At 60.7% G+C, this 24596-nt stretch overlaps 1 protein-coding gene across 1 annotated transcript; it reads left to right on the plus strand.

Annotated features, from left to right (window-relative positions):
* Positions 1–5286: 5286 nt before the first annotated feature.
* PLEKHN1 (pleckstrin homology domain containing N1) lies at positions 5287–23116 on the plus strand (the record flags this gene model as incomplete). Its single annotated transcript, XM_082295572.1, has 14 exons — positions 5287–5366; positions 6844–6943; positions 10330–10476; positions 10815–10895; positions 12138–12225; positions 14920–15044; positions 15645–15779; positions 16286–16366; positions 18381–18450; positions 18736–18890; positions 19480–19674; positions 22195–22377; positions 22627–22675; positions 22923–23116. 14 exons carry the CDS (start codon positions 5287–5289, stop codon positions 23114–23116), a joined length of 1683 nt encoding a protein of 560 aa, XP_082151698.1.
* Between the last annotated feature and the right edge of the window lie 1480 nt (positions 23117–24596).

The following is a 24596-nucleotide window of genomic DNA, read 5'->3' on the forward strand; positions in this document are numbered from 1 at the left end:
CGATGCCTTAAAACACACCAAGGGAAGGAGCCCAGCCCAGGCGCAGCCCTGCGGGGTGGGGAGGGTCGGAGGCAAAGCTGGCCGCAGCATCCTGGCCCCTGCAGCGCTCCCTGAGCCGCTGAGATGCCAGCTGAGCGGGGACCTTGGTGGCATCGCTGCCGTCGCTGTGCCAGGCTCCGGGACTGGGACTGCACGTGGGCCTGGCTCAGCCTGGGAACGGCCCGGCCTGTTTGCTGTTCCCCTCTCTGCAAAGCAGATTCTGGGTTTGTGGGAAGGAATCTGTTCTTGGACAAAGAGCAGTCCAGCCTTCGGAACGAGGAGGATTGCCTGGCGTTACTTTTTTGGGTATTGATTTTTTTTGCCTTTTTTTATTTGGACGCTAATATGACTTCATGTCCCTTTATTTTTTACACTGCCCTGGTATTCCCCATCCCCTCTGCTCTCGAGGCAGCAGAAGGGATGCAGTTCCTTTTCTCATTTGTTGAGGAGATGATTCCTGTGCCCTGCAAGGTGTTCTCTCTGGATGGGTGGGGTGTGTGCATGTGTGAGGTGCCAAAAGCAGCACGGGAGGGACTGTTTCCAATTAGCGACTCCCTGCCAGTCAAGCAACCACTTTAATGAACTAAAGGTTGGATAAATTAGTACTGTAAGGCCTGTCCTAGAGCCAGGGCCCCTGTGGGGTGGTGTTTTCAGGGTGTGCTGCGTGTGAGGTGTGAGCTGAGGCACAGATCAGGTGTTCCCCACACTACAGAGGAACAACTCAACCACTGGTACCTCAATCGTGTTCAAATGTAGCATTGGAAATATGGCCCAGCTGTTTGGAACTCATTCCTTTCTCCTTTTCCCCCCCTACTCCTCAGTTCTCCCTCACAGAGTTCAGGTTTCACTCGTGTGGTACTTGCAGGCCTGAGTTTTCAAGTAGCGAGAGATTTCTCCTTTTTTTGGGGGGGGTGAAGAGTTTGAGGTGAGACAGGGACCCCCCAACTTCAGACCCATTTCTTGGCAGTTCATTTCCCCTGGACAGGTGCCTGCAGGTTTTCCAAGCCCGCCGGCATCCTTCACAAGCCCACTCACAGTGCCTCGTGTTGGACACCTGGAATTCCCAGCAGCTTCTGAAAATCAGGCCTGCTTCCCCCTCCGGCCTCTCCCCAAGGACAGTCTGAGCTTCTCAGCCTGAGGAGGCCTTTCTGGCTTTTGGAACAGGCTCTAAATCTTCTTTTTGTCCCCTTCTCGCTGTCCCAGCCTGTCCCAGCTCAGCAGCTCTCCCATTTCCCTGGCCTGCAGAGTGTCCAGGCTCTGCACTTGTCTCCTGGTCCCTGTGGGCTGCCCCAGGAAGGTCAGAGGAATCTGCTTTGTTCCAAAACCAGTGAAGTCTGCTCTGGTTTGTTTGTGTGCCTCCACCTGAGCGAGCTCTCAACCCTTCCCATCCCATTCCTGTAGCCAACATCAGGATTTCCCTCTCCTGCTGGGCTCAGGTCAAGGTGTCCCTGGCTCCAAGGTCCCTTTTGGAGGAGGATCAGCCCAAAAGCCCCATGGAGAGGTGGAAGGTGCTGGTGCTGGGCTTGGCCCGAGGTGCTGAGCAGCTCGGGAGGAGTCAGGAATGAAGGGAGATGGAGCCCAGCGAGGAGGGGCAGTGCAGGAACTGCTGAGGAGGAAGCAGGGCTGCTTTCAAACAGGGAATGAGGTGTTGGAGCAGTGGCTCAGCCTCTGCTCCAGCTGGGGCTGCTGTGGAGTGAAGGGGAGGGCTGTGCCTCGGGAGCAAAGCCTGAGGGAAGTGAGAAATGCAGCAGCTGAGGAGAACTTTGGTGCCACGAGCCCTCGGCCTCCACCGGAACCTTCAGCAGTCACGCTGCAAATCGTGGGTGATGCCGTGCTGCCTCCTGAGGAGCAGGGAAGGGCCAGAGTGACTCCTGTGCCCCCTGCCTGGGTCCTGAGCAATATCCCACTGAGCCTGATCCATGGAAACCCGGGGAGCAGGGAGCCTCTCGTCTCTGCTGCCCAAACTATGCAGGTGCTCACTGCTTCCCCGTGCCGGAGGGAGGAGGAAGGAAAGGGCAAAACAATTCCCCAGCACCTTCTGGGGGTCCCGAGCCCCCTGACCCACACTGTGTGGACACGAGGTGTCAGCATCTGCCCTGGCAGGTGCCAGGGTGGGATTGCTCCTGGTGCTGCACGTCCCCTGCCGAGGAGGAGGAGAGCTCGGAGGGGACGTGTGTCTGTGTCTGTCTGTCTGTGCGTAGCAACCCTGTCTGAGGGGAGGAGAACAACTCTGTGTGGCTTCCCTGCCAGTGTTAGTCCGTGGTGTCTCACCCAAGATATTCCTTGTGTGAATTCCCAGCAGAGGGGTGGCCCTGAGCCGGGGGCTCCGGGCTCTGGGTGTTTCTCCAGCAGGAGCCCCTGCCCTGAGGGGGGCAGAGGTTCCCTTGGCCTCCCTGCTGGGTGCACCTGCTCCAGATCCACGTCCGAGCGTTGTCACTTTGATTTCTCTGTAACTTATCCGACTTTATTTATGTGGAACTCTGTTTCTCTGAATTTTTTGCACTACGTGGGACCGGGGAGGGGATACAAGCAATAGAAGCCAACGTGTACAATAAAGACGTTTTCTTGGATACCGGATCCTGCCTCGTGCCTCCTTCCCTCTCCCTTCCCTGGCTCGCTCCTTTTTGCCCAGTCCCAGCCCCAGGCTCAGCTGAGGCTGTTGGGTGCCTGGTGGGTGTGGGGGAGCTGTCCTGGGGACAAGGGGCTTTGTATTCCCAGTGAGGATTTGGTGCTGGCAGTGTCCCACTCTGACACCCTGCCCCAGGTGCTGGACACCCCTGGGAAAAGCCCAAGGAGCAGCTCCGGAGGCTTCAGAGCCAGGCTGATTTACACCTCTCCTGCCACGAAACCCCAGTTTGGCCTCCCCAGGCCTCCTGGTGCGTTCCCTGCAGTGGGAATGAGAAGCAGATGAGGAGCCTGGCCCTGCCCTCCAGCTGCCACCCGCAGCCGCCCCTGTGCCCGGGGACGTGCGGAGCTGGCCCCATCCTGCTGCCCAAACTGGTGCCAGGGCTGCTGCCCACGGAGGGGAGCACTGAGCCCATCCTGCTGCCCAAACTGGTGCCAGGGCTGCTGCCCACAGAGGGGAGCACTGAGCCCATTCCAGGGTGCAGGGGTGGAAGGAGCAGCGGGAGCTGCCTGGCACCAGCCCTGGGGCCCGAGGGGGAGCCGGAATGCCTGGCCCGGCTGCAGCCCCTCGTGTCCCCTTTCCTGCTGCTCTCCTGCTTCTGCTCCGGCTTCTATAAATAACTGCTGAGCTCTGAAAGCCTTCCTGGAGCCCAGGGGCTGCTTCCCTCCAGTCCAGGCTCTCCTGGAAGCAGAGCCGTGGGCTCTGGGAGAACTTTGTGCCCTCAAGCTGGTTGACGGGCCAGTCCTCAGCCACTGGTGCCATCTGCCCGTGCCAGCCCTGGTGGTGTCACTGCTGTCCCAGTGAGCAAACAGGACCTGTGACAGCAGCAGGAGCTGCGGCGGCAGCAGTTGTGCCCCTGCTCTGAGCCGGGAGGTTTTATTTAGAACAAACCCTGGAGGAACAGCACGTTTGTGGTCACGGCCTGACCGTGTTAGGCACGGATGCGAGGAGGGATCGCGCTCTGCCTGCGCAGAACCCTCTCGGGGCTGTTCGCTGCAGTGTCGGATCTCGGCCAGGAGGTGCTGGGCTGCGGCTGGGCTGTCCCGGCGCTGCTTCCCAGCTGCGCTCCGAGCGCAGAGCTCACACGAGCAGCCCCTGCCATGGAAATCACGGTATTTCTGGTGGGGGCCCTCCGGAGGGGCGTGCTGGCGCTTTGCTGGGCCGGGAAGGGTTAATGGGTTACGCACAGAAAGGGGAGGGGGCCGCAGGAGCTGCTTTTAAAGGTCAGAGATGGGGAGAAATGTTACGGCACATCCGTTCTCAGCTGCTCTCTCCAGGCCTGACTGTGCAATCCCCTTTTTGGGGCATATTTTGCTCCTGCAAAGGGTAAAATGCGAATAGGAACAGTCCAACACACCCCGTGTGTCCATCAACCCCAGCTTGATTCCAGTGGATTCCCCAGGAAAACCTCCTCTCAGAGTCCTCCTAAAATAACGTGTAGATTTGTCACATCTCATCCTTTATCACTGTTATTTATATTCACCAAATCTGATTTTTTTTTCCAAACGTGCCATCAATTAAATCAGCCTGACAAGATCTGATTTCCACAGCCCCGCGCTGATTCGTATTAATTACATTCTCCTCCTGTAATTCTCAAAGTTAATCCAACTCCCTCACAGCTGTTACATCATTTTCCCAGGAATTACTGTCAACTGGCAACCCCATAATTACCGGGCTGGTTTTTTACCCATGGAAACACCGATATCCCTGTTAAATTGTGCAATTTCTTTGCAAATCCCGTGGTCCTGCAAGACTTAACTGCAACAGCGATCCAAGCCCTTTGTGTCCAGCTCTTTCCAAGCTTTTCACGTGAATTCTCTCTATTTTTTGACCCAGAGCATCCAAGTTTTTTGTTTACTTCGTAGCAGCCACCCGAAAATGAAAAGGGTTTCTCGTTCCCTATGGCTGTGGTTCCTGGGGGGTTTTTTTTGGCGCAGAACTATTGAGCCTGTATTTACCTTTTGTTTTGTCATGAACTTCTCATTTTTATTGTTTATATTTCCCTGCGGTGAGGCACTCACAGCACGGGCAGGAATCTTCAGTTTGCTTCCTTTTAAAGCATTTCTTCTGTAAATACCCCTTAGGTTTTGCTCCCCTTGCGCGTCTCCTTTTGCTCTTTGCTTCCTTGATCCATTTTCCATCATTCCTAGATTTTGATCGGGGTCCCGTTTGATATTTTTCCCGCTGCCCATTTCTTTTCCCGTCTCTAACCCCAGTGGGAACGGCGGCTCGGAGCTCAGCCTTTGGAACCCTTCAACCAGCGCAGCCTCGGAGATTTTTGTTAATGCTTAAACAACAACCACCGACTTTATCTCGCTGCATCCTTATCTCCGCCCGTGCGGCGGCCGAATTCCATTTGGGAAAACGCTCCGGGATGGATTTATCGGTGGCTCCGGCTCTATCCCGCCGGTGGGTCGGGAATGCCGGCTGGGTCTGCGGCTCCCGGGGTGAATTCCCAGCGAACAGGTACCTGGCTCGCCCCTCCCAGCCCGCGGGGCGGGAGCGAGGGGCAGGATCGGGGTTTGGGCTCTGCCCACACCCACTCGAGTCCCGGCGGGCGGAAAGGAGCGGCCGGGAGAGATCCCGCAGCGATCCCGCAGCGATCCCGCAGCGATCCCGGCATGGGGAACATCGCCTGTGTCCCGCAGGCTCCCGGCGGCTTCCGGAGCTCCTTCCGAAGGAAACCCTCGCTGAAGAAGGAGTGAGTACCCGGCTCCGGCTCTGGGCTGTGGCAGCGGGGCTGGATTCCCGGCGGGATCTCTCCCGTGGGATGCAGCCGGCGGGGATTTCCTATTTCCCGGTGGTTTCGGGGGTGCTGGGCGCTGCCAGAGCCCGGGGCCAGCTCGCCCCAAGCGCCTGGGATGGAATTCTCAGCCGGCGGGGAATGCCAGCCCTCGGGAGAAGCGCCACTGCGTTAATTTTTGTTTGGGTAATTAAGCTCCCCGCGGCGGGACGAGGCGCGGAACACCTGATGTTCCCTGTTTTCACTCGAGAGTGTTTTTACTCAGAGTTGTGGTGATTGTTGTGAAAAAACAACATTCCCGCTCCTCGTGCTTTAGGGAGAAAGCCCCAAATCCCAGCACTCCGCCGTGGGATTGGTGTTTGTAAACCCCAGGGAGGAGCAGCAGAAAATACCCCGTGAAATCCTTGTGGGATCTGGGCGCAGGGCTGGCCGGGGCAGCGCTCAGGTACCGCGGCCATGGGAGGCTGTCCCAAAATAGAGCCTCCCAGGGAATGCACTGCAGGCTTCCCGGCTTTCCCACTGCTCCCATCAGCACAGCCAGAGCTCCCCGGGCTGGAAAAGAGCTCTGGGGGGAACCAGGTGATTCCTCATGAACCTGCCAGCCCTGTCTGTGTTGGGTTCGGTGTCTGGGCTGTGCCAAAAACCCCCCAAGCTCTGCCAGGCTGAGGGGTTTCTGATGAAAAGGAGACACTGAGCTGTCCCCTTGGTGTCCTGTGCTGCCAGAAATCAGGGGCAAACCTGTGGAGTCTGGGGAGTTACTCTGGGGTAGAAGAGAGGGGATCCCTCGGGGAATTTGGGCCTGGGGGTCTCACATCAGGGCCCTGTGGTGGAGCAGCCAAGCCCCAGAGCTCCTCCAGTCCCACTGACTCCCAACTTCCCACGCCCGCGGGGATTATCCTGGTTTTGTGCCGCAATCTGAGGAAGGAACTGCTGGGAAGTCCCAGCAAAGCAGTCCCAGCGCTTCCCAACAGCACCAGTGGCTGCCTGGTACTGGTGGGCACGCAGGGAGAAACTGGGAGAGGGAGGAACGGCAGAGGGAAGCCACAGAGGCAGAAAGGAGCCCTGTCTGTGGGTACCTGCGGATCCATCCCCACTCCGGGGGCCTGGCAGGAGCTGCCAGGGCTGGGCTTGGTCTTTGTGCTCTGGCGTGGAACATCCGCCCCCGGTGCTGGTCTGGGGGCACAGACGAGCCAAGCTGATTGTGGGGCTGAGCAAGGAGCTGTAGAAAAGCAGAGAAACACCAACAAGTGCAGCACAAGTCCCGTTCCAGTTCTCCCAGGCTTTGTCAGCCCTTGGCCGGGCTGGGATGATTCGAAAGCCCATGACAAGTGGCTTGCTTGGCGTCCTGGCTTCCTTATTTCTGGGCAGGATTCACCGTGCCTCAGCCTGGGTTTCCATGTGTGTGTTTTGAGGATGTTTCTCCTTCCCTTTGTAGACAAAATGGCAAGAAAAAGCTGCCCAACTTTTTTGGGATGGACGGAGGGCAGGAGAGAGACACGACCACGGACAAAATCCTGCAGTATATTCCAGCGAAGGCAAGTGCCAGCACCTCCAGCCTGCTCCCCACTGCTCCAGGGGTTTATTCCCACCCACCCCGGGCGCAGCACTCGGGAGGGACGTTGGGTTTGGGTCTGGGGGTAGCAGCAGCTCTGTCCCAAGGAGATGGAGCCCAGGAAGGGATGAGCCCCTCCCAGCAGCTGAGTTCCCTGCCCAGGGTCCCTGTGCAGGTGTGGAGGGGACCTGGATCAGCCAGGAGCTGTGATGGGGTGCGGGGTGATGCTGGGAGCCACTCAGGGGACGCGGGGACATCTCCCCCCAACCTTTGCTCTCGGTTCTTTTGTTTCTGGGTCGCCCGCGAGGGAAGGGAAAACCTGAGCGAGCTTTGGCAGGTGGGGTGATTCATTCCCACGCCGGAATGAGACGGAGCAGGAGTGGATTAGCAAGAAGCCTGGGAAGGGAATCAGGAAGGGCAGGGCAGCCCCGGGCACGGCCCAGCCTCGTGGCCGCATGGCCCCATTCCCAGCGCTGCCCGGGGAGAGCAGAGGGAAACCGGGAGCCCCCGCGGGTTTGGGGGGTCCCGCTGGGTGGGCCAGGGGTGTGGGGGGGATTTGGGGCGCATTTGGGCCGTGCTGGGTGTTCACGGATCCCGGCCGTGTGCATGTGGGGAAGGGGAAACTGAGGCACAGCCTCGGTGCCAGGCAGAGGGAATTCCAGGGAGGGCTCCCTGCGGGAATCAGCTGGATCCAGAGGGGTGAGGCAGGTCCCAGATGGATCCTGGGCGCTTCCCTGGGCAAGCAGGACAAGCTGCCAGTGTTAGCGGGTCCCGGAGAAGGGATCCTGGAAGAGGTCACTGGGAGATGGCTCCTTTGGAAACCCCAGGGAGTGCGGGATCTCTCCAGGCACGGAAGGAAGGAGGGTGGGGCAGGCTTCTAGCCTGGGGCAGAGGGGATGCAAACTCCCAAGCTCCCTGTGTGGCCCGGAGGAAGGCTCGGCTTTGCCCCGTCCCCTCCGCCGGCTTTCCGGGAGCAGCCGCAGCCGCAGGGCCGGCTCGGAGCTCCCAGCGCGGGGCTCTGATGCGGCCCCGCAGGAGATGCGATCGCCCAACCTCTGGCCACCACAGGCCATGTGGGACCGGGGCAGTCGCCATCCGTGCGCCCTGTGGCACCCCCGGCCCCGCTGCCCCGATTCCCACGGGCCGGTGAGAGCCGGGGGGAGGATGCGCCCCAAGAGCCGCTCGGTTCTGCTTTTCCCATGGAGCGGCAGCTGCGGGAGCCCCGGGGCAGCGAGCTGAGCCCTTCCTGCTGCTGCTGCTGATTCAGCCGGGGGCTGCAGGGCTGAGCAGCTCATGAGTAACTCGTTCTACCTGTAGGATGAGACCTACGGGGGGGAGAGAACATGTCAGGGCGCCTGCACCTCGCCAAACCCCGCGAGGAACCCGGCTTCCCAGGATCTGCAGTGCCTGGAAGCCAGCGGGAGCGCTGGGATAACGGGAATGGCTCGGGATGGGGCTGCAGGAGGGTGCACGGGCCAGGCTGGGGAGAATTCCAGAGGGACGGGAAATGCCAGGCCCCTTTGGCTCTGGCTAAAGGAGACATCCCCACGGTTTGAGGGGTGCCTGGAAGGGCAGCAGATTTCAGGGATGTGGTCCCGTTTTTCCATGGCTTTGGAGCTGCTCCTGTGCCCAGCCATCACACCCATCTCCTCAGTCTCACCGCCACCCCTGCTGGGCTTGTTTGGGAGAGGGAAATATTCCATTTATTTCTTGCCACACGCGTGGCTGTGGACGCTCTCCCTTCTTCCTGCTGCCCTCTGGATCCCTCTGGAAGCTCTTTCCCAGCGCTGCTGCTGCGCTCCCAGCTCCCAGCTCGCTTTTTCCTCTCTCTGCCTCGTTTTTTCCTGGGAAATTTGGCTGCCACGTCCCAGGCAGCAGCACTGCCCCGGCAGCTGGTGGCTGCTGCTGTTGCTTATCTCCGTGCCCATGATTTTATTACTTCACCCTCTCCCCACTCCCAGGTGCTGCTGGTGCCTTATCCGAGCCGCATTTTGTTATTGCTGTACCCGTGACCAGCTGCTCTTTGCTCTGGATTTGTGGCACAAATACCATCTTTCCTACGCTGAGCTGCCCCAGTGAGGCCTTTAATGGGCACCCGGTGTGATCCCTAAATTCTGTTCCATAGCTGGGCAAGCTGGAGGGAGGATTTTGGCAGGAAAGGGTTAACTCGTGTCCTGAAAAGAGTAACCAAAATTCAGCCAGGCCCTGGAAGGAGCCCTGAGCTCTGCAGGTGAAAGGCTCCCAACAGCTCCTGTTCCCAGTCCCCTGGCTTCATTCCCAGCTCCATTCCCAGTTCCCCAGCTCCATTCCCGGCTCCATTCCCAGCTCCCTGGGATGTCTGGAGCAGGGCTGACCCCATGCCAGAGGGGTGAGTCACAGAGGGGCCCCGCAGGACAGAGCCGGGGGTCTGTGCTGGTCCCTCATCCATCACGGGCACACGCAGCTGTCCCCTGGCACAGCACAGCAGGGATGGCATCGGGAACGGGCACACGCCGGGAATGGGGACGTGCTGGGAGTGTCACCAGCCCCGCTGAGTCCCAGGGAACCGCTGAGGACCTCCCCTCTCCCACCCAGTTTTGGCTTGGGAACGAATTCCCGGAGTCTGGATGGGCTAAAGGCTCTGCAGGTGGGGTGTGGAGTGAGGGGAGCACAGCCCTGCCCTTCTCCCCAGGGACATCAGCCAGCCCCCGGGAATAAAGGTGTTCTTCCCAGAAGAACTGCAGGAAGAGCTTTTTCCCCAGGCTGGTGAGAAGAGAGGGCTGTGAGGTTGTGCTCCTGCGCAGAAGGAAGAATTCCCACGTAACCAGGAAATCAGGGAAGGCCCCAGCCCCGAGTGCCGTCTCCTCTCCTCAGCCCTGGCTCTCCTGTGGTGCCTGCTGGATCCCTGCAGCTTTTCCAGGGACAAAAAGCTGCCTTGCAGCTGCTTTTATGGCTGTGGGGCTCTGTCCCAAAATTGTCTGGCACCTGGAACCGAGGGGCACCGAGGGATCTGAGCAGGGACCTGAGCTGGGAGAGCTGAGGAACCCAGGCAGAACCAGAGCAGAGGAAACCTTTCCTCTCAGCCCAGTGGAAGGCACACTCGGGGAGCACAGGGATGGTTTTTCTGTGGAGCTGGGACACCCTAAAAGTGAAATGTGCTTGTGCCCCCCTCTTTTCCAGCCCAGGAACTCCACCTTTAGCTCAGGATCTCCTTGCAGGCCCCCAGCAGTAACTGAGCCCCAGCCCCAGGTTGGCAAGGAGACCCAACAACAAACAGCCCCTCCTGGGCACCTGCCCAGGGCCCTTTCCCAGGAATCCCCGCTGGGAAGATCTTCTGGGAATGTCTCTCCCACTTCTCTGAGCTGTTTTTTCCCTGTATCCTAGGCACAGATCATTCAGAACCAGGAAAACCAGAAAGAAAACTTGGACCAGAGGTTCCCCAGCCTGTTCAAGAAGGGCCGAAGGAAAACGACTGTCAGGAATTTGGGCAAAATGATTTATTACTCCAAGGTCAAGTTTAAGTTCCAGCACTGCCAGGTAAACCTGAGGCACCTCTTTGTGGGGGTTTCTCTGCCCAGGGCCAGTGTGACCCTGCAGGACTGGGAAGGGAGGGGTAATTCCGGGAAATGGGACTCGTGGAGAATTCCCGGGGCTGCTGCGCGGCCCAGGACGCGCTGCCACGCGGTGCCCGCCTGCTGCCATCCCTGTGGGCACCTGGGCAGTGCTTCCATGAGCAGAGATGTGGCCCATGGAGAAGCTTTTCCATGCAGGGATCGGCCTGGGATGCAGAGGGAGGCTGGGATAACCCCAAAATGTGTCCTGGGATAACCCCAAAATGTGTCCTGGGATAACCCCCAAACGTGTGCCCTCTGCAGGAGGTCAACGACTGCTTCCTGGAGCTGTTCCAGTCCTACCTGTACTTCCAGTCTGCGGGCCCCAATGGCCTCACCTACCAGGTAGGGCATCCCCTGGACGTGCTGGGCTTTGGGCACTGCGGCCACGCTGGGGACACTGGGCAGACGAACTCTGGGAGATGTCCCCAGGTCCCTTCCCGGGGATGCCGAACTCCAAACGGGTGTTTTGTCCCAAGGGCTGTCCCCAGAGCAGCTCAGGGGAGCTTGGGCAGAGATCGAGGAGCCCAGGGAGGGGCAGGAGCAGGTGGGAGGTGACCTGGAGCCACCTTTGTGCTCCAAGCACAAGGAGCTGAGCCTTGGGAAGCCCAAACCCCCCCTGACCTTGGTGGCCGTGGGGGTCTTGGCTCCTGGGCCAAGGGGGAGTTCTCCACCTGCAGGCTGGGCAATTCCAGCGTTAATTATTCTGTGGGAGAAGAGAAACCTGAGCCTTGGGAGCTCTTCACCTCACGAATCTTCTCACCCTGGCGGTGCTGGGGAGTCACAAATAATGAACGAAAGGGCTGCTGTGCACTGCAGCCAAACAGCCACGGCTGGGAAACAGCACTCCCTGAGTGTTCTCTTCCTCCACACGAGTGTGGAGCTAAAAGTGAGCGTGTTTGGGAGATGATTGTAGAATTAGTTCCTCTCAGAAATGATTGATTGGCCTTCAGGTGACTTGAGGTGGATGTAAAACATCAGTAAAACCTCTCCAGTCACCCGCCAAGGCAGCCTTCAACCGAAAATTCCCATGTCAGGGGACAAACAACATCCCAAACTCTCCTGACTCCTTTAGAAACAGCTCCTGAGTTTATTAATTGTGCAGGAATTAAGGAGGAATTAATGTGCCCCGAGGCATTAGAGCCATCAGCATCTTTTATGGAGCTCGCTCAGGGAGCCCAGAACAGGGAGCACAAAGCTGCCAGCTGCTCTTGGGCTCTGTCAGAGTGGGAACCTGAACGTCCAGGCTCTGGGAACTTCAGGGCCAGTCCCATTTTCTGGCTTTCTCCCGTTAAACCACCGTTGTTGTGCTGAGGTTTCTCTTAAAACGGGAAGGAGGAACAACGTGGAGCACAAAGACATTCATTCCTCAGCGTGGCACAGGATTGTGGAGCCCGGGGAGTGCTGAACCTGCTTCCCCTGGGGAGCCTGCTGGATCCAAATCCCAAATATTCCCAGCCTGCCCCCGAGCCTCAGCACCCTACCGGTGTGGGGTCACCCTGGAGGTGTGGGGTCACCCTGCGGGTGTGGGGTCACCCTGCTGAGGGCACTGACTGCCCCCGAATAACCCCTGCTCTCCTTCCCCAGGGGCTGCTGCCTCTGAAGGAGCTGCAGGTGCGTGAGCTGGAGGCTGGGCAGAGCCCCGGGCAGCAGGACCACGCTCTGCACATCTCAGGTGGGTGTCTGGGAGCTCGGGAAGGAGGGATTGGGATGCGGCTGCTCCCTGGGCCAGCCCGGGGAACACCCACCCGGTGCTGCCGCAGGGAAGGGCAGGGGAAGAGTGGGCCTGGGGAGACGCGGGGACAGCTCCCACCTCTGCCCCGCCAGTGGAATGGGATAGAATTCCTTCTCCCGCCTCTCCCGAGGGCAGGGAGTGACCCTGAGGGCCCTGCTCAGGTTCCCGGGACGGGCAGCAGTGCCCAGGGGTGAGCTGCCTCTCTCCCAGTAACACCAGTCTGGTGCTGGCAGGACCCAGTGCCACCTCACCAACTCTTCCATCCCTAGCTTTTTAAACTTTCCTCTGAGTGGTTTTGCTTCATGAATGATTTCCTGGGATGACAACCCTCTGCGGCCTGGATAGAGGCGTCTTTGGGCTCAGTCATTGCTGGATGACAGAGGGACAAGCCCCCCAGAGTGCAATTAAAGCATTAATTAACCCCCGGTAATGATACAGAGCCCATTTGTGTCCCAGGCCCACTGACTCTTCCCCTGGTGTCCTCTGCCAGAGGACAAAACCTCCCACAAATGATAAAAAGGACGTGGCACAAACACCCCACTCATTTTTAGGACTGGTGAACCAGGCAGGGCTCTCCAAACCTTTCCGCGGCTCTGGGGGAACAAGGAAAAACTTCCAGGGCTGTCTGTGGTGCTTGTTCTGCCTTAAACCACCCGGGAGTGCGGCTTTGGGGGGCTGTGTCCTGCCAGAGCCCTGCAGACAGCGCTGGGTGCTCGGGAAGCAGCGGCAGGGAGCACCAGGGACATTCAGCATTGCTGGGACACGCTGGAACAGTTTTATTTCCCTGCTTAGAGGGGAAGGAATGGAGGGGCTGGGAGCCCTACCCGTGTCCCCACGCAGGGTCAGGGTGGAAATGCCTCATCTCATGACTCTGAGGCAGCCGGCTTGTGGAACCAGCAGTTCCCCATTGCTGCACGGCCAGGGCTGCTCGGCTCACCGGGATCCCTGGGATCGGGGAGAGGGAAGGATGCAGAGCCCTCCTGGCACGGGGACAGGGGCTGGCTGTGCCCTGGGCTCTGCTGACGGATTTATGGAGCACCTGGAGCCCCCCGTGCCTCGCTGCACCCCTTTGGTGCCTCCCCTCAGAGGGGTCTGGGCAGGAACAAACTGCTCCTGTCCTGGGAAGGGGCTCTGCTGCTTCCAGCGCTCCTCTGGGAGCGCTCCCAGGGAAAGAGCGAGCACAGGGCACAGGGAAGGAGCCCGAGGGCTGCCCCTCAGCGTGGCAGGGGCATGGGGACGTGGCCCTGGGGCCAGGGGCAATGGCAGGAATTTGCAGCTCAGACTCCTCACAGCAGCTCCTGCCGCAGCCCCAGGCGTGTCCCGCGAGTTCCTTTCCTCATTTTCTCTTCCTTCTGGGCCCTGTTTAGATGTGGCAATGGGTGATGCCCCCGGGGTGTGCCTGAGGGGTGGCAGTGCCACCCGAGGGTCACGCTGCGCGTCATGCCCTGGCAGCACGGATTCCTGCTGCGTTTAATTTGTATTTATAATTCGTGTGAGGAGCTGGGTGCCCAGGGAAGCACCCAGAGCTGCCAGAAAGCCCAGGGAGCAGCATCACACCCTCCTGGCTGCTCTGTGATCGCTGTGCCCTCGTTAAAAGACAGGGAAAACAAAGGGAAGGAGGGCAGGAGAACTCCAGAGCCACGGACACGTGGGTGCCCAGAAAACGCGCTCGACACCAAATTGCTGTCATGGGTTTGGAGTCACTCTGGGAGTGTCTGCCCCAGCTCCCCACCTCAGCTTTGTTTACTGTGCATTTCCTGAAAGCCAGACGTGCCTCAAAGGCTCAGTGAAATGTTGTTTATAAATAATGCAGGAATTAGGGCACTAACGATACCGCAGGAGGGCAAAGTCCCGCGTTCATCCGGGCTTATCTGGGCACTTCCAAGTCCCACAGAGGCAGAGCCTTCTGAGCCTGCAGCAAGCCGGGTTTAATGTGAGCCGAGTGGTAAATTATTAATCACAACATCCACTCTGCATCCTGCCAGCAATGGTTATTGCCCTCCCCGGGCTGTGTCGGGAGAGAGTGGCAGAGGGTGTGGGAGACCTGTGCTCGTGCTCTGAAACACTCAGATCAACAAGCTGCAGGGCTGGCCCTCCCTCCGAGGGGATGTCTGGAGTCATCCTCAGCTTGGCTGGCACGGATTCTGCTCGCTGAGGCAATAAATAAACAAACTGTGTCAGAAAGCTGCTGGTGTTCTACGTACGGAGAGCCAAAGTGAGACTGGGAGAGAGCGCGGGGCCTTCTGCTGAGGGAGCAGCACCCTGGCACAGCCCCTGCCCACACAGAGGCTTCCCACAAGCTGCTGGCGAGCGGGTTGAAAGCTGAAATCTGGCTCTGGAGGTCAGGCTTGGCTTTTGGGCCGACCTCGGGGTTTGTTCTTGGTCCGGTTTGGGGTTAAAAAGTGTCTGGTGGTCAGGGCTTGGCGTTCCTGAGGAGGGGCTGGAGCAGTCTGAGAGGGCTGATGTGACCAAAGGGTGGCAGGGAGGGCTGGAGGGGGGGTGGCAGCAGAGCAGGGGCATCCCCAGCACCCCGTGGTGGGTGGGCAGCGTGCGGCAGCTCCGCCGGCTGATTCCCGCTGGATGCTGCGATCCCTGCCCGGATCTCTCCGCTCATCCCGTGCCTCCCATGCCCAGGCCCTCTGCTGAACCCCCTGGTGGTGTTCTGCCCCTCCGAGGCGGAGCTGAAGCAGTGGCTGTACCACCTGGAGAAGCAGATCCAGCTCTGTGGAGGGAGCCTGGCCCTGCCCCTGCTGTCCCAGGTGGGTGTCCCGCGGCCGCGTCCCACCGCCAGCTCCCAGCTGGGACCCCGGCATGGATTCTCTTTGGAGCTCGCCTTTGGGGGCTTTCCTGGGGGAAAAGGGTGCAAAAAGAGCTCCCCAGAGGGGTCTGAGAGCCACTGGCAGGTGGATGTGCTGGAAGGAGGAGCTGCCACCCTCAGGTGCCACCAGCAGCACGACCTCTGTGGGGTCAGAGCTCCGGGCCTGGCTCACAGAGGCTCTCACGCTTTTGGGTTCTTGTGCAACCGCCCAGAGATTGCAGAACCTCTAGAGGAGGCCCAGAAAACAGGCCCAGATTCAAGAGATTGTCTCCCCCAGTCTCTGAGGGTGTTTTAATTCCCTCCCTGCCTCCATCTCCCACTTGCCAAACAGAAACATCCCCCTTGGAAAGGCATTTCCAGGTGCCGCTCGGTATGGAGAATGGTTGTCCATTCCCAGCTGGAAAACTGCCTCCTGCCCAGCTTATTGACTCTTTCCCACTCCTGCCACCCCAAGAAAGTGTCCCCAGGTGGGCCACGGCCTGGCTGTGCCCGGGGGAGGCCTGTGGTCAGTGTGTGCTGTCCCTAGAGCGGCTGGAAGCAGAGCCCGGGGGGCAAGGAGGAGCTGCGCTGGTCCGTGCAGAACCTGCCCGTGCAGGACTGGAGAGGGACCCAGCGGGAATCCCTGGGAGAAATCCTCTGCATCTCCAAGGTGAAGCTCCAGCACCTGCCCTTCCAGGTAGGACACGGCTCCGGGGAGTGGTGGAGGGAGGGATGGATCCACGGATGGATCCATGGGTGGAGTCGCTGGTGCAGGCTCCTGCCTCTCACCCAGCAGCTTCCAAGGGGTGTTTTACCCACACAGAAAGGGAAAAAGGTTTCCTACTGCTCTTCCCAAAGCCATTTCCCAGCTCAGGGAAGCAGCCTGGCTCTCCCCAAAAGATCTCCCAGCTCAGGGAAGCAGCCTGGCTCTCCCCAAAAGATCTCCCAGCTCAGGGAAGCAGCCTGGCTCTTCCCAAAGCCATTTCCCAGCTCAGGGAAGCAGCCTGGCTCTTCCCAAAGCCATCTCCTGATGCAGGGAGGTGGATTGTTCTCCCCAAAGGCTCTCCCAGCTCAGGGAAGCAGCTCAGCTGCTCGCAGAGCCCCTGCCCCAGGCTGCTGTCCGAAGGACAAAGCCAAGGGCTCTCCAGCTCTGAGCCCTGGCTGTTCCCAGGGGTCCAACCCTCTCCCTGTCTGCTTCCCAAGGAGCAGCACGACCGGCTCCTGGTGCTCTACCCCTCCACGCTGGTGATCATGTCTGAGGAGCCCAGTGGCCTCTGTTTCAAGGTGAGTTCCTTTGGGAGCATCCCGCCGCTCTCTCCCCTCCACCTGCGCTCCCCGTGCCGCCTCCCGTGCCAGCTGGCAGGAGCAGGCACAGGGATGGTGCAAGATCCCTTCCCATGAGAAACACCTCGGCCTGCTCCGGCAGCCCAGGGGGAAGGAGCTGCCTGCCAGGGAAGCCGCGTCTCTGCGAGGAGGAGGAGGAGAAGGAGGAGGAGGAGGAGGAGGAGGAGGAGGAGGAGAAGGGGGGAGGCTGTGCTGGCAGCCAGCCCGGCCCTCCTGCTCCAGACAGGGGCTGGCACAGCCCCAGAGTGCCCCTGAGGGGGCTTTGCTGCTCTGGCTCTGTGCCAGGGAACCCCTCGGGAGCCGGGGGCAGCCTGGCAGCGCAGCCGGTGCCATGGGGAAGGGCGCGGGAGGGGAGGGGAGCGCTGGCAGCGTTCTCCCTCTGTCTCAGCAGGGATAGGGAGCATCCCAAGGGATGCCAGAGGGTATCTGGGGTGTCTGTCTGTGGGAGCAGTGCTGGAGCCTCAGCACGGGCAGCCAGTGGCACTGAGCAGGCAGAATGGCCTTAAAATCAGCTGGTGACATCCCCGGTGGCCCTTGCGGCCGCGGCTCAGCGCGAGCAAGGCCGTGCTGGTTGATGGTTGGGCTCGGCGATGCTCGAGGGCCTCTCTGCCCTTCCCTTGCCGAGATTCTGTGAGCTCGAGCATCGCTGCGAGCCCTGCGCTCGCTGCTTCTCCTGTGCTGGAACAAACGTGCCGGAAGGAGCAGCGCCCTGGCTGTGACCCCGGAGCTGCTGCTCTGCCGCAGCCCTGAGTCACCGAGCCGGCAGCCAGCCCCAGGCAGCCCCGCAGAGCTGGAGGGCTGCGAAATGCCCCGGGAACCCGCCGGGCTCCTGCTCCACGCGGCTCCGCATCCTGCGGAACGCTGCTGTGGTTATCCCCGGGGAGAGCATCTCCCGGGAGGCTCCTTCCCGGCCAGAGCTCTCCCCATCCCAGAGCGGCGCTGGAAGGCGTTTTCCAGCCGCTGGGACACACCTCGGGCACAGCCTGGTTTCGGGAGCGTGTTGTTTGCAGCTCCTGGGAATGGGGCACCACGCAAGGGGGCCTGGGCTGGGCTCTCCCATGAGCTCATCTCTTTTGAAACCCTAAACCTGCCCCGTGCGATGTTCCCTTCCCAGGCGATGTTCCCTTCCCACGGTGCCGGGGCCGCGCTCCCGGGGCTGATTCACCAGCCTGTGACACTGGGAACCTGCTTTTCCACAGGCGTGTCAGGGCACGGGAGCCTCCTCCCGGGGCTGCTCGAGTGCACTTTTCCTTCCCTTCCCTTCCCCTGCCCGCAGTTGGGGCTGGGCGAGGGAACAGCCCGGCCCCTTTTGTTCCGCAGCTTCACAGCGACCACAGCAGCTGCCCCTGCCAAGCGTGTGGGGCAGGGAAGGGGCTGGGATGGGGCTCACCCCAATCCTCCGGTGGGAAAAGGCCCTGGGCAATGTGGAAACCAGCGAGGGGGAGCTGCTGGAGTTATCTGTGGGATGCTGCTGCGCTTCCCGAGGTGGGACTTTTATCCAGAGGGTGTCTCAGCACCCTCGGGAATTGCTGTGAAGGGGAGGATGGAGCACCGGCCCTACACATCCTGGGGGCAGGAGCCTCGCTGGGGTGTGCAGGAGGGGGCAGGAATCCTGCTGGGATGTGCAGGAGAGCTGAGCAGCAGCAGCAGCCAAGCTGCCAAAGGCTGTTTCTTAGGGGCAGCTGCCGGCACGAAGCAGGAGCTGGGCTTGCTCCATCCTCACTGGGAGCTTCCCTCCTCGTGCTCCCAGCAAAACCCTGCACTCCTAAAGCCTGAAACCCCTGCGCTCCTGAAGGCTCCTAAAGCCCTTTGGCTCCCCTGGCAGGACAGCCCCTGTGGGAGCAGAGCTTCACCCCAGAGCAGGGCACAGCTCCCCACGGTGTCCCTGTGCCCCATGGCACGGGCAGGAGCCCTGCTGGGCTCCGAGATCCCAATCCTGCTCCTCTCTCCACAGGGAGAGCTCCCGCTCAACGCCATCCAGGTGCTTTTTGAGGAGAACGACAAAACCTCCTTTTTAATCGAAGGTGGGTGTCTGGCACGGCCACAGGCGGCTCGGGGCTGGTGCGGTGGCACCTTCCTGGTGGGCAGCCAGGCTCCCCGAACTGCCCTGCTTGGAAATTTGGGACCCTCTGTGCCCTGGCAGGAGAGGCCGGGAGCCACAGCAGCTCCTGCATGGGGCACCAAGGGCAGAGCATTCCCTGCAGCGGCACCTCCAGATCCCAGGGAATGCGGGGCGGGATGGAGCAGGAGGGTTCCCGTGGGGTTCTGAGGGATCCAGCCCAGGATCAGCAGTGGGGGATGTTTTCCAGGCCGCCTGATCAACTCCATCCGAGTAACCTGTCCCAGCTACCGGGACTACCAGGAGTGGCTCTACTGCCTCAAAACTGCCCAGTTCCGAAACGCCGACTCCTCCCTCTCGGGGTCCGAGAGCTTCTCGGGGTCAAAGCCCCCACACCCCAGCCAGGTAAGGGGTGCTGCAGCTTTGGGTGGGAATCTGTGGCTGTCCCATCCGTGGCCACGTGTGACACTCCTGTCACACTCCTGTCACACTCCTGTGGCACAGCAGGCTCTGCTCGAAGCTGCCAGCAAGCTGCTGATCCCTGGAAATTATTTAAAGCCCTACAGGACATTATAGAGGCAAAAATTACACTGAATTCCTTCAAAAGCGGAGGCTGGACACGGCCTGTGACAGGGTTGGGCAGTGAGGCACTGGCACAAGGACAGTGACAGGGTTTTGGACTCAGTGGGTCCTTTCCAAGCTGGAATATTCTGTGATTCCTGCAAGGAATGGGAGACCCACGCTGCCAGCTGGGATGGGGCTGGGTGCCTGGCACCCTTTTCCTGCTGTGCACCCCCTCATTCCCCTCAGCCACCCCACACTCAGCCCCATAAGCAGCATGTCCCACACCCGGGCACATCCCACACCCCGGCACAGCCACCGGGCCACTGCTGGCCATGGGGACACAGCCCAGACCCCAGGGACACGAGGGCTGGGCAGGGCTGTGCCCTCGTTTCAGGGAGCTCTTCCCCAGGGTGCTCTTGTCCCCGTGCAGTTCACCAGCAGCGGGAGAGGATCCCTCAGTTCTGACGGCCGCACCAACTCCTGGGCGTCCGCAGGGAGAGTGACCACCCTGACCCAGCTGTCCCAGCCCAGCGGCTCCCTGCCCGACGGACACTCCTTCCTGCTGCTGCCCGAGGGCCGGCTGCTCGAGGAGCCCCTCTCCCCTGGCTACTCCCAGCCTCTCCACGTGAGTGAACCCCAAAACAGCCTGGGATGCCCGTGGGGATCCCCTGGGATGGGCCAGAGGGAGCTGTCTGGGGGCTGGGCAGTGTTTGCTGGGGGGCTGGAGCAAATCCCTGCCCAGAGCTGGGGCTGGTCCTGGCTCAGCCTGGTCAGTGCTGAGCAGGGAAAAGGCTGCTGAGGGATCCCATCCCATCCCAGTTCCCTCCCAGTCCCAGTTCAAGTCCCATCCCAGTCCTCTGCCCTGCCCAGGGGCTGTTGGGGATATAGAAGATCACAGAAGGGTTCAAAGGCTGGGAAATCCCCAAATCAAAGCTGCAGGTGGGCGGAGGCGATGGCCAGGCAGGATTTTGCTCTCCAGGGATGTCAGAGCGCGTGGGGCAGGGCCCAGTGCGGGCCTGTGGCAATTCCCGAGCCCGGAGTGATGTCCAGGCGTGTTGCCATCCAAAGGAGCGCCAGCTCCAGGGCCTGTCCTCTCATTCCAGTGCCTGGCACAGCCCAGCTGGCCCAGCACGGCGCTGCCCACGCAGGACCTGCGCCGCGGGAACAGCGCCAGGAAATCCAAGGGCAAGAGCAGCGGGCAGCAGCTGCCCAACCAGGACCCCGAGAGGAGCGGCTGCGGCCTCATCCCTGCAAATCCCAACGGGGAGCTGCAGTCCCCGGTGTACCACGAGCCCTACGCAGCTCACTGCCCCCAGCAGCATCCCCCGGCACACCTGGAGCTGGGCAGGGTGAGGGGAGGCACGTGGGATGGGATGGGATGGGATGGGATGGGATGGGATGGGATGGGATGGGATGGATGGGATGGGATGGGATGGGATGGGATGGGATGGGATGGGATGGGATGGGGATGGGGATGGGATGGGGATGGGATGGGATGGATGGGATGGGATGGATGGGATGGGGATGGGATGGGGATGGGATGGGATGGATGGGATGGGATGGGATGGGATGGGATGGGATGGGATGGATGGGATGGGATGGGATGGGATCTATGGGATGGGATGGGATGGGATGGGATGGGATGGGATGGATGGGATGGATGGGATGGATGGGATGGGATCTATGGGATGGGATGGGAATGGAATGGGATGGGATGGGATGGGATGGGGATGGGATGGGATGGGATGGGGATGGGATGGGGATGGATGCAGGATGGGGATGGGATGGGATGGGATGGGATGGGATGGGATGGGGATGGATGCAGGATGGGGATGGGATGGGATGGGATGGGATGGGGATGGGGATGGATGCAGGATGGGGATGGGATGGGATGAGGCTGGCTCTTCCTGCCTGGGCAGAGCAAGGCTCACCTCGTCGTGCCGGTGCTGCTGGCAGGGATAGGGGGCCAGGCAGGTGCTCCAGAGCAGGTGTGAAACCATTTCCATGGGAAAAGGGGCTGTGGAAGGGGAGGTGGCACATGGCAGGTGGGGCAATGGAGCCCTGGGATGCTGGGCCCCGATGCCTGAGGCAATCCGTGCGTAGGAGGGTTGTTGCCTCATGGGACACAGCCTCTTCTCCCAAGGGTTTTCCAGCATGTCTCCATCAGTTCTCAGTGCGTGATGCCACTTTCCCAACCCTCAGTGACTGTTCCTTAAGGAATTCCCCTCGTTGGCACAGCCAGGACTCAGCCCCGTCATCCCACAGGGATGAGCAGCATTTGGGATTTTACTCGTAGGGAGATTCCGTGCCCCAACCCCTCCTGGGGATGAGCTGCGAGCGCCCTGTCCCTGTTTCCATCCTGCCCCGGGGCTGGACAGACGGAGCTGGGTGGGAATTCAGCCCCCCACAGCTCCCAGCTCCCTGGAGCAGTGATCCCTACACTCCCAGTTCCCCCAGTGCTCCCAGCTGGCCCTGACTCAGCACCCAAGCCCTTGGATCCAGGAATTGTGCCTGGGGCCATTTCTTTTCCTGCCATCTGAGCAGGGATGGGGAAACTCCAGGGCTGAGTTCCAGGACCGAGGGGAACAGGTTTCCCCTGTCTGATCACAACAACCCAGGGAGGAGCCACAAAGCACCAGACAGAGGCACAGACTGAGATGTCAGCCAGGCTCCGGGAAGTGGGGATGAGTCAGGGCCAGAGACCACTTTGCCCACCCCCAAAAACCTTCCAGCTGTGATAAGCGAGTGCCTGCTGAAGGCCACGTTTCTGCTTGTGACAATCTCTTGGGAAAAGGCTTTCTGAGTCATCCTCCACCCTGGTGTGACCCCCCTTCCCTCGAGGGTCCTCCCTGGCTGCTCCCTGGCCTCCTGCATCCCTTCAGCCGGTTTTATCCTCCTGCCTTCACTTCTGGCCAGCTCCCACCGCGCCTGTGGGTCACTGGGAATGACCCCTGGCCGTCCTCTCTCTCCCATCTGAGGCCTCCAGGGCTGGGACGGAGCAGAATTTGTGGGGAGGGCAGAAAGAGCAGTCCTTGCTTGGCCTGAACATGCTCCCAGCAGGGCTGGATTCAGGGTGGGCAGCACCAGGCTGGCGTTTCCCAGCTCTCCACAGCCGGGACCCAACCTGGGGCTGGTTTGGTTGCAGTTCCTGCAGTGCCACGGACAGACAGGCCCAGCCCAGGGGAACCTGGTGGTCCCAGCCCCACAGCACCCATCCCTGGAGCACTGGAACTGCAGGGAGGTGCCCACAGCCCCCACCTACAGCACCCCGGGCACCTCACGCCGGCTCCAGCTGCGGGCACCGGCCCAGGGCTCCCACCTGGGCGAGGTGAGGCTGCAAACTCCGCTGTGGGCTGCAGGGGAGCACTCGGGGGCTTCAGGGGGACACTCAGGGGGTGCAGGGGAGCAAGCCGGGGTCCCAGTTTGCCTCGGTGGTCCCTGCAGGGCTCTGGGCCCTTTGGTCAGTGCCAGGGGCCGTCCTGGTGGAGCAGGGACGGGGCTGACTCCCTGCTGGGCAGCATCCCAGGATGGCACAGCTGTGCCACCCCCACCGAGGTGTCCCTCCCTCTCTTTCCAGATCTCTTCCCTGCCAGAGGAGCAGCTGGGCCCTTCGCTGCACCCCGCAGGTGAGACCCCTGAGCTGCTGGGCTGCTCCCTGCCCACCACGCCCTTCAGAGCTGATCCCTTCATCCCTCCTGCTCCCCCGACTCTGTCACCTGCCCTGTGCCTGGGCTCACCTGGCCTGCCTTCCACTGCCACCCCGAGGGGCTCCTGCCGTGCTCCAGGCACGCTCCCCCTGCTCTGCCCAGCCCTGCGCTGTGATTTTACTCCCCCCTGACCCCTTTTTCCCGTTCCCTCTGCGTTTTCCTGCAGATGGGAGCGGTGGCACCTACGGCCTGGCCGATGCCGCCTGCCCCTGCCGGGACTCCTCGTCCTACCACGACTACGCCGAGCTGCAGAGCTTCCAGAGCGACCTCAGCTACGACAACCTGTGGGAAGCCGAGGAGAAGGAGCTGGGCACCCCCTGCAGCTCCCCATCCCCTGCCCAGCAGATTTACCAGGTCTAAGGGGTGCTCCAGGCACGGAAAAGCCCCCGGGCTCTTCCCTCACTGGGCTTCCCTCCAGGATGAGGGGCCCAGGGATGTGAAGGGAAGAGCCCTGCTCTGCTCCCCTAGCAGGTCCAGGGGTCCTGCCCTAAATCTGAGGGTGGGGGCAGAGCCCAGCAGCCACAGCCTCTGTGGGGCTGGAGGAGCAGCGTGAGTGCCATGGCCAGGGGGTGCTCAGGGAGAACAGCTTTGCCCCCTGAAAATCCGGGGACAAAAAGGGTCCGGCTCCCTCAGGTGGAAGGGGCTCGGTGTTCGGAGGGAGCAGCCACTCGAAAGCCAAGAAAGGTGCCTGGATTAGTTGGATTCCTTTGCACCAGAGCCCTCAGCTGGTCCCTCTGATCCCTGGGAACAGCCAAACCTTCCCCCAGTGAGCTCTGGGGGCTGCCAGGATGCACCAGTTGTGCCCCGTGCTGGCACACAAGGCTGGCAGCAATGGTTGTGCCCGCAGGATCGTCCTCCTGCAGGAGCAGGGTTAGGGCACAGGACGTGGAGGAAAAAAACCCCAACCAGATCTGAGCACAGTGGGATTTTCTTTCCCCTTCACGCCAGAAGAATTCCTTCCTGCCAGTGCTGCCTCCAAACCTGCAGCAGGACAGCCCAGCCCCTCGGCAGGCAGAGCCAGCAGAAATGCCCGTGACCTGTGTTCCCTGAGGCCTGCCCTGCAGAGGAAGCCCCAAATCCCCCACAGGGAACCCCTCCTGTCCTCCCACCCCTGCCCTGGCTCAAACGCTGCCTGTGGCTGTCTGGGCAAGGAGGGGAGAGAATTCCCCACAGGAGAGAATCCAGGAGAGCCAAAGCCCCGCAGTGACCAGAGCAGTGACCAGAGCAGTGACCAGAGCAGGGCCGGGGGGCTGGGATGTCCCTCTGGACCCCTCCGGAGCCCGGACAGGACACAAACAAGGGACAGAGTCTCAGGGTTGTTATTTTCCAGCCTCTTTGGCCAGATCCTTTGGAAGGTCAGCAGCAAATCCAAATGTTTTCACCTGGGGCTCCAAATCCTCAACCTTTGTTCCCTCGAGAGGCTGCAAATCAAACACAGAGACAAAACCTCTGCTTTGGTTCTTCCTCTGGTGCAGCCACAGCGATCCGGGAGCTCGCTGTGCTTGAATGTCTCCCGCTGTAATTTCAGTTTTCTCCAGGAGGTATCCAACAAAGTTTACATGTAAAGCCTGAGTGGGTTCTGTGTATTTAACTGTAAATGTGGCCGAGTTGAAGAGCTGTTTAATTTTCTAGCTGTGGCTGGTGTTCAGTTCTGTGAAGGGGCCTGTGCAGGAGTGTGTGGGTTTGGGTCTTGGAGCTGCTGCTGCTTTCTTTCAGGTTTGCTCTGTTTCGGGGAGGATTTGTATCTGATAACCCCCAAATGATCCATTTGTTGAGAACTAAACCGTGCTAAGGGACATCTCAAATGTGCTGGGAGATCTCCACGCCCCTGAGCTGCTGT

Source organism: Coloeus monedula (genome assembly GCF_965178545.1).
Source record: "Coloeus monedula genome assembly, chromosome: 22".
Lineage (NCBI taxonomy): Eukaryota > Metazoa > Chordata > Aves > Passeriformes > Corvidae > Coloeus > Coloeus monedula.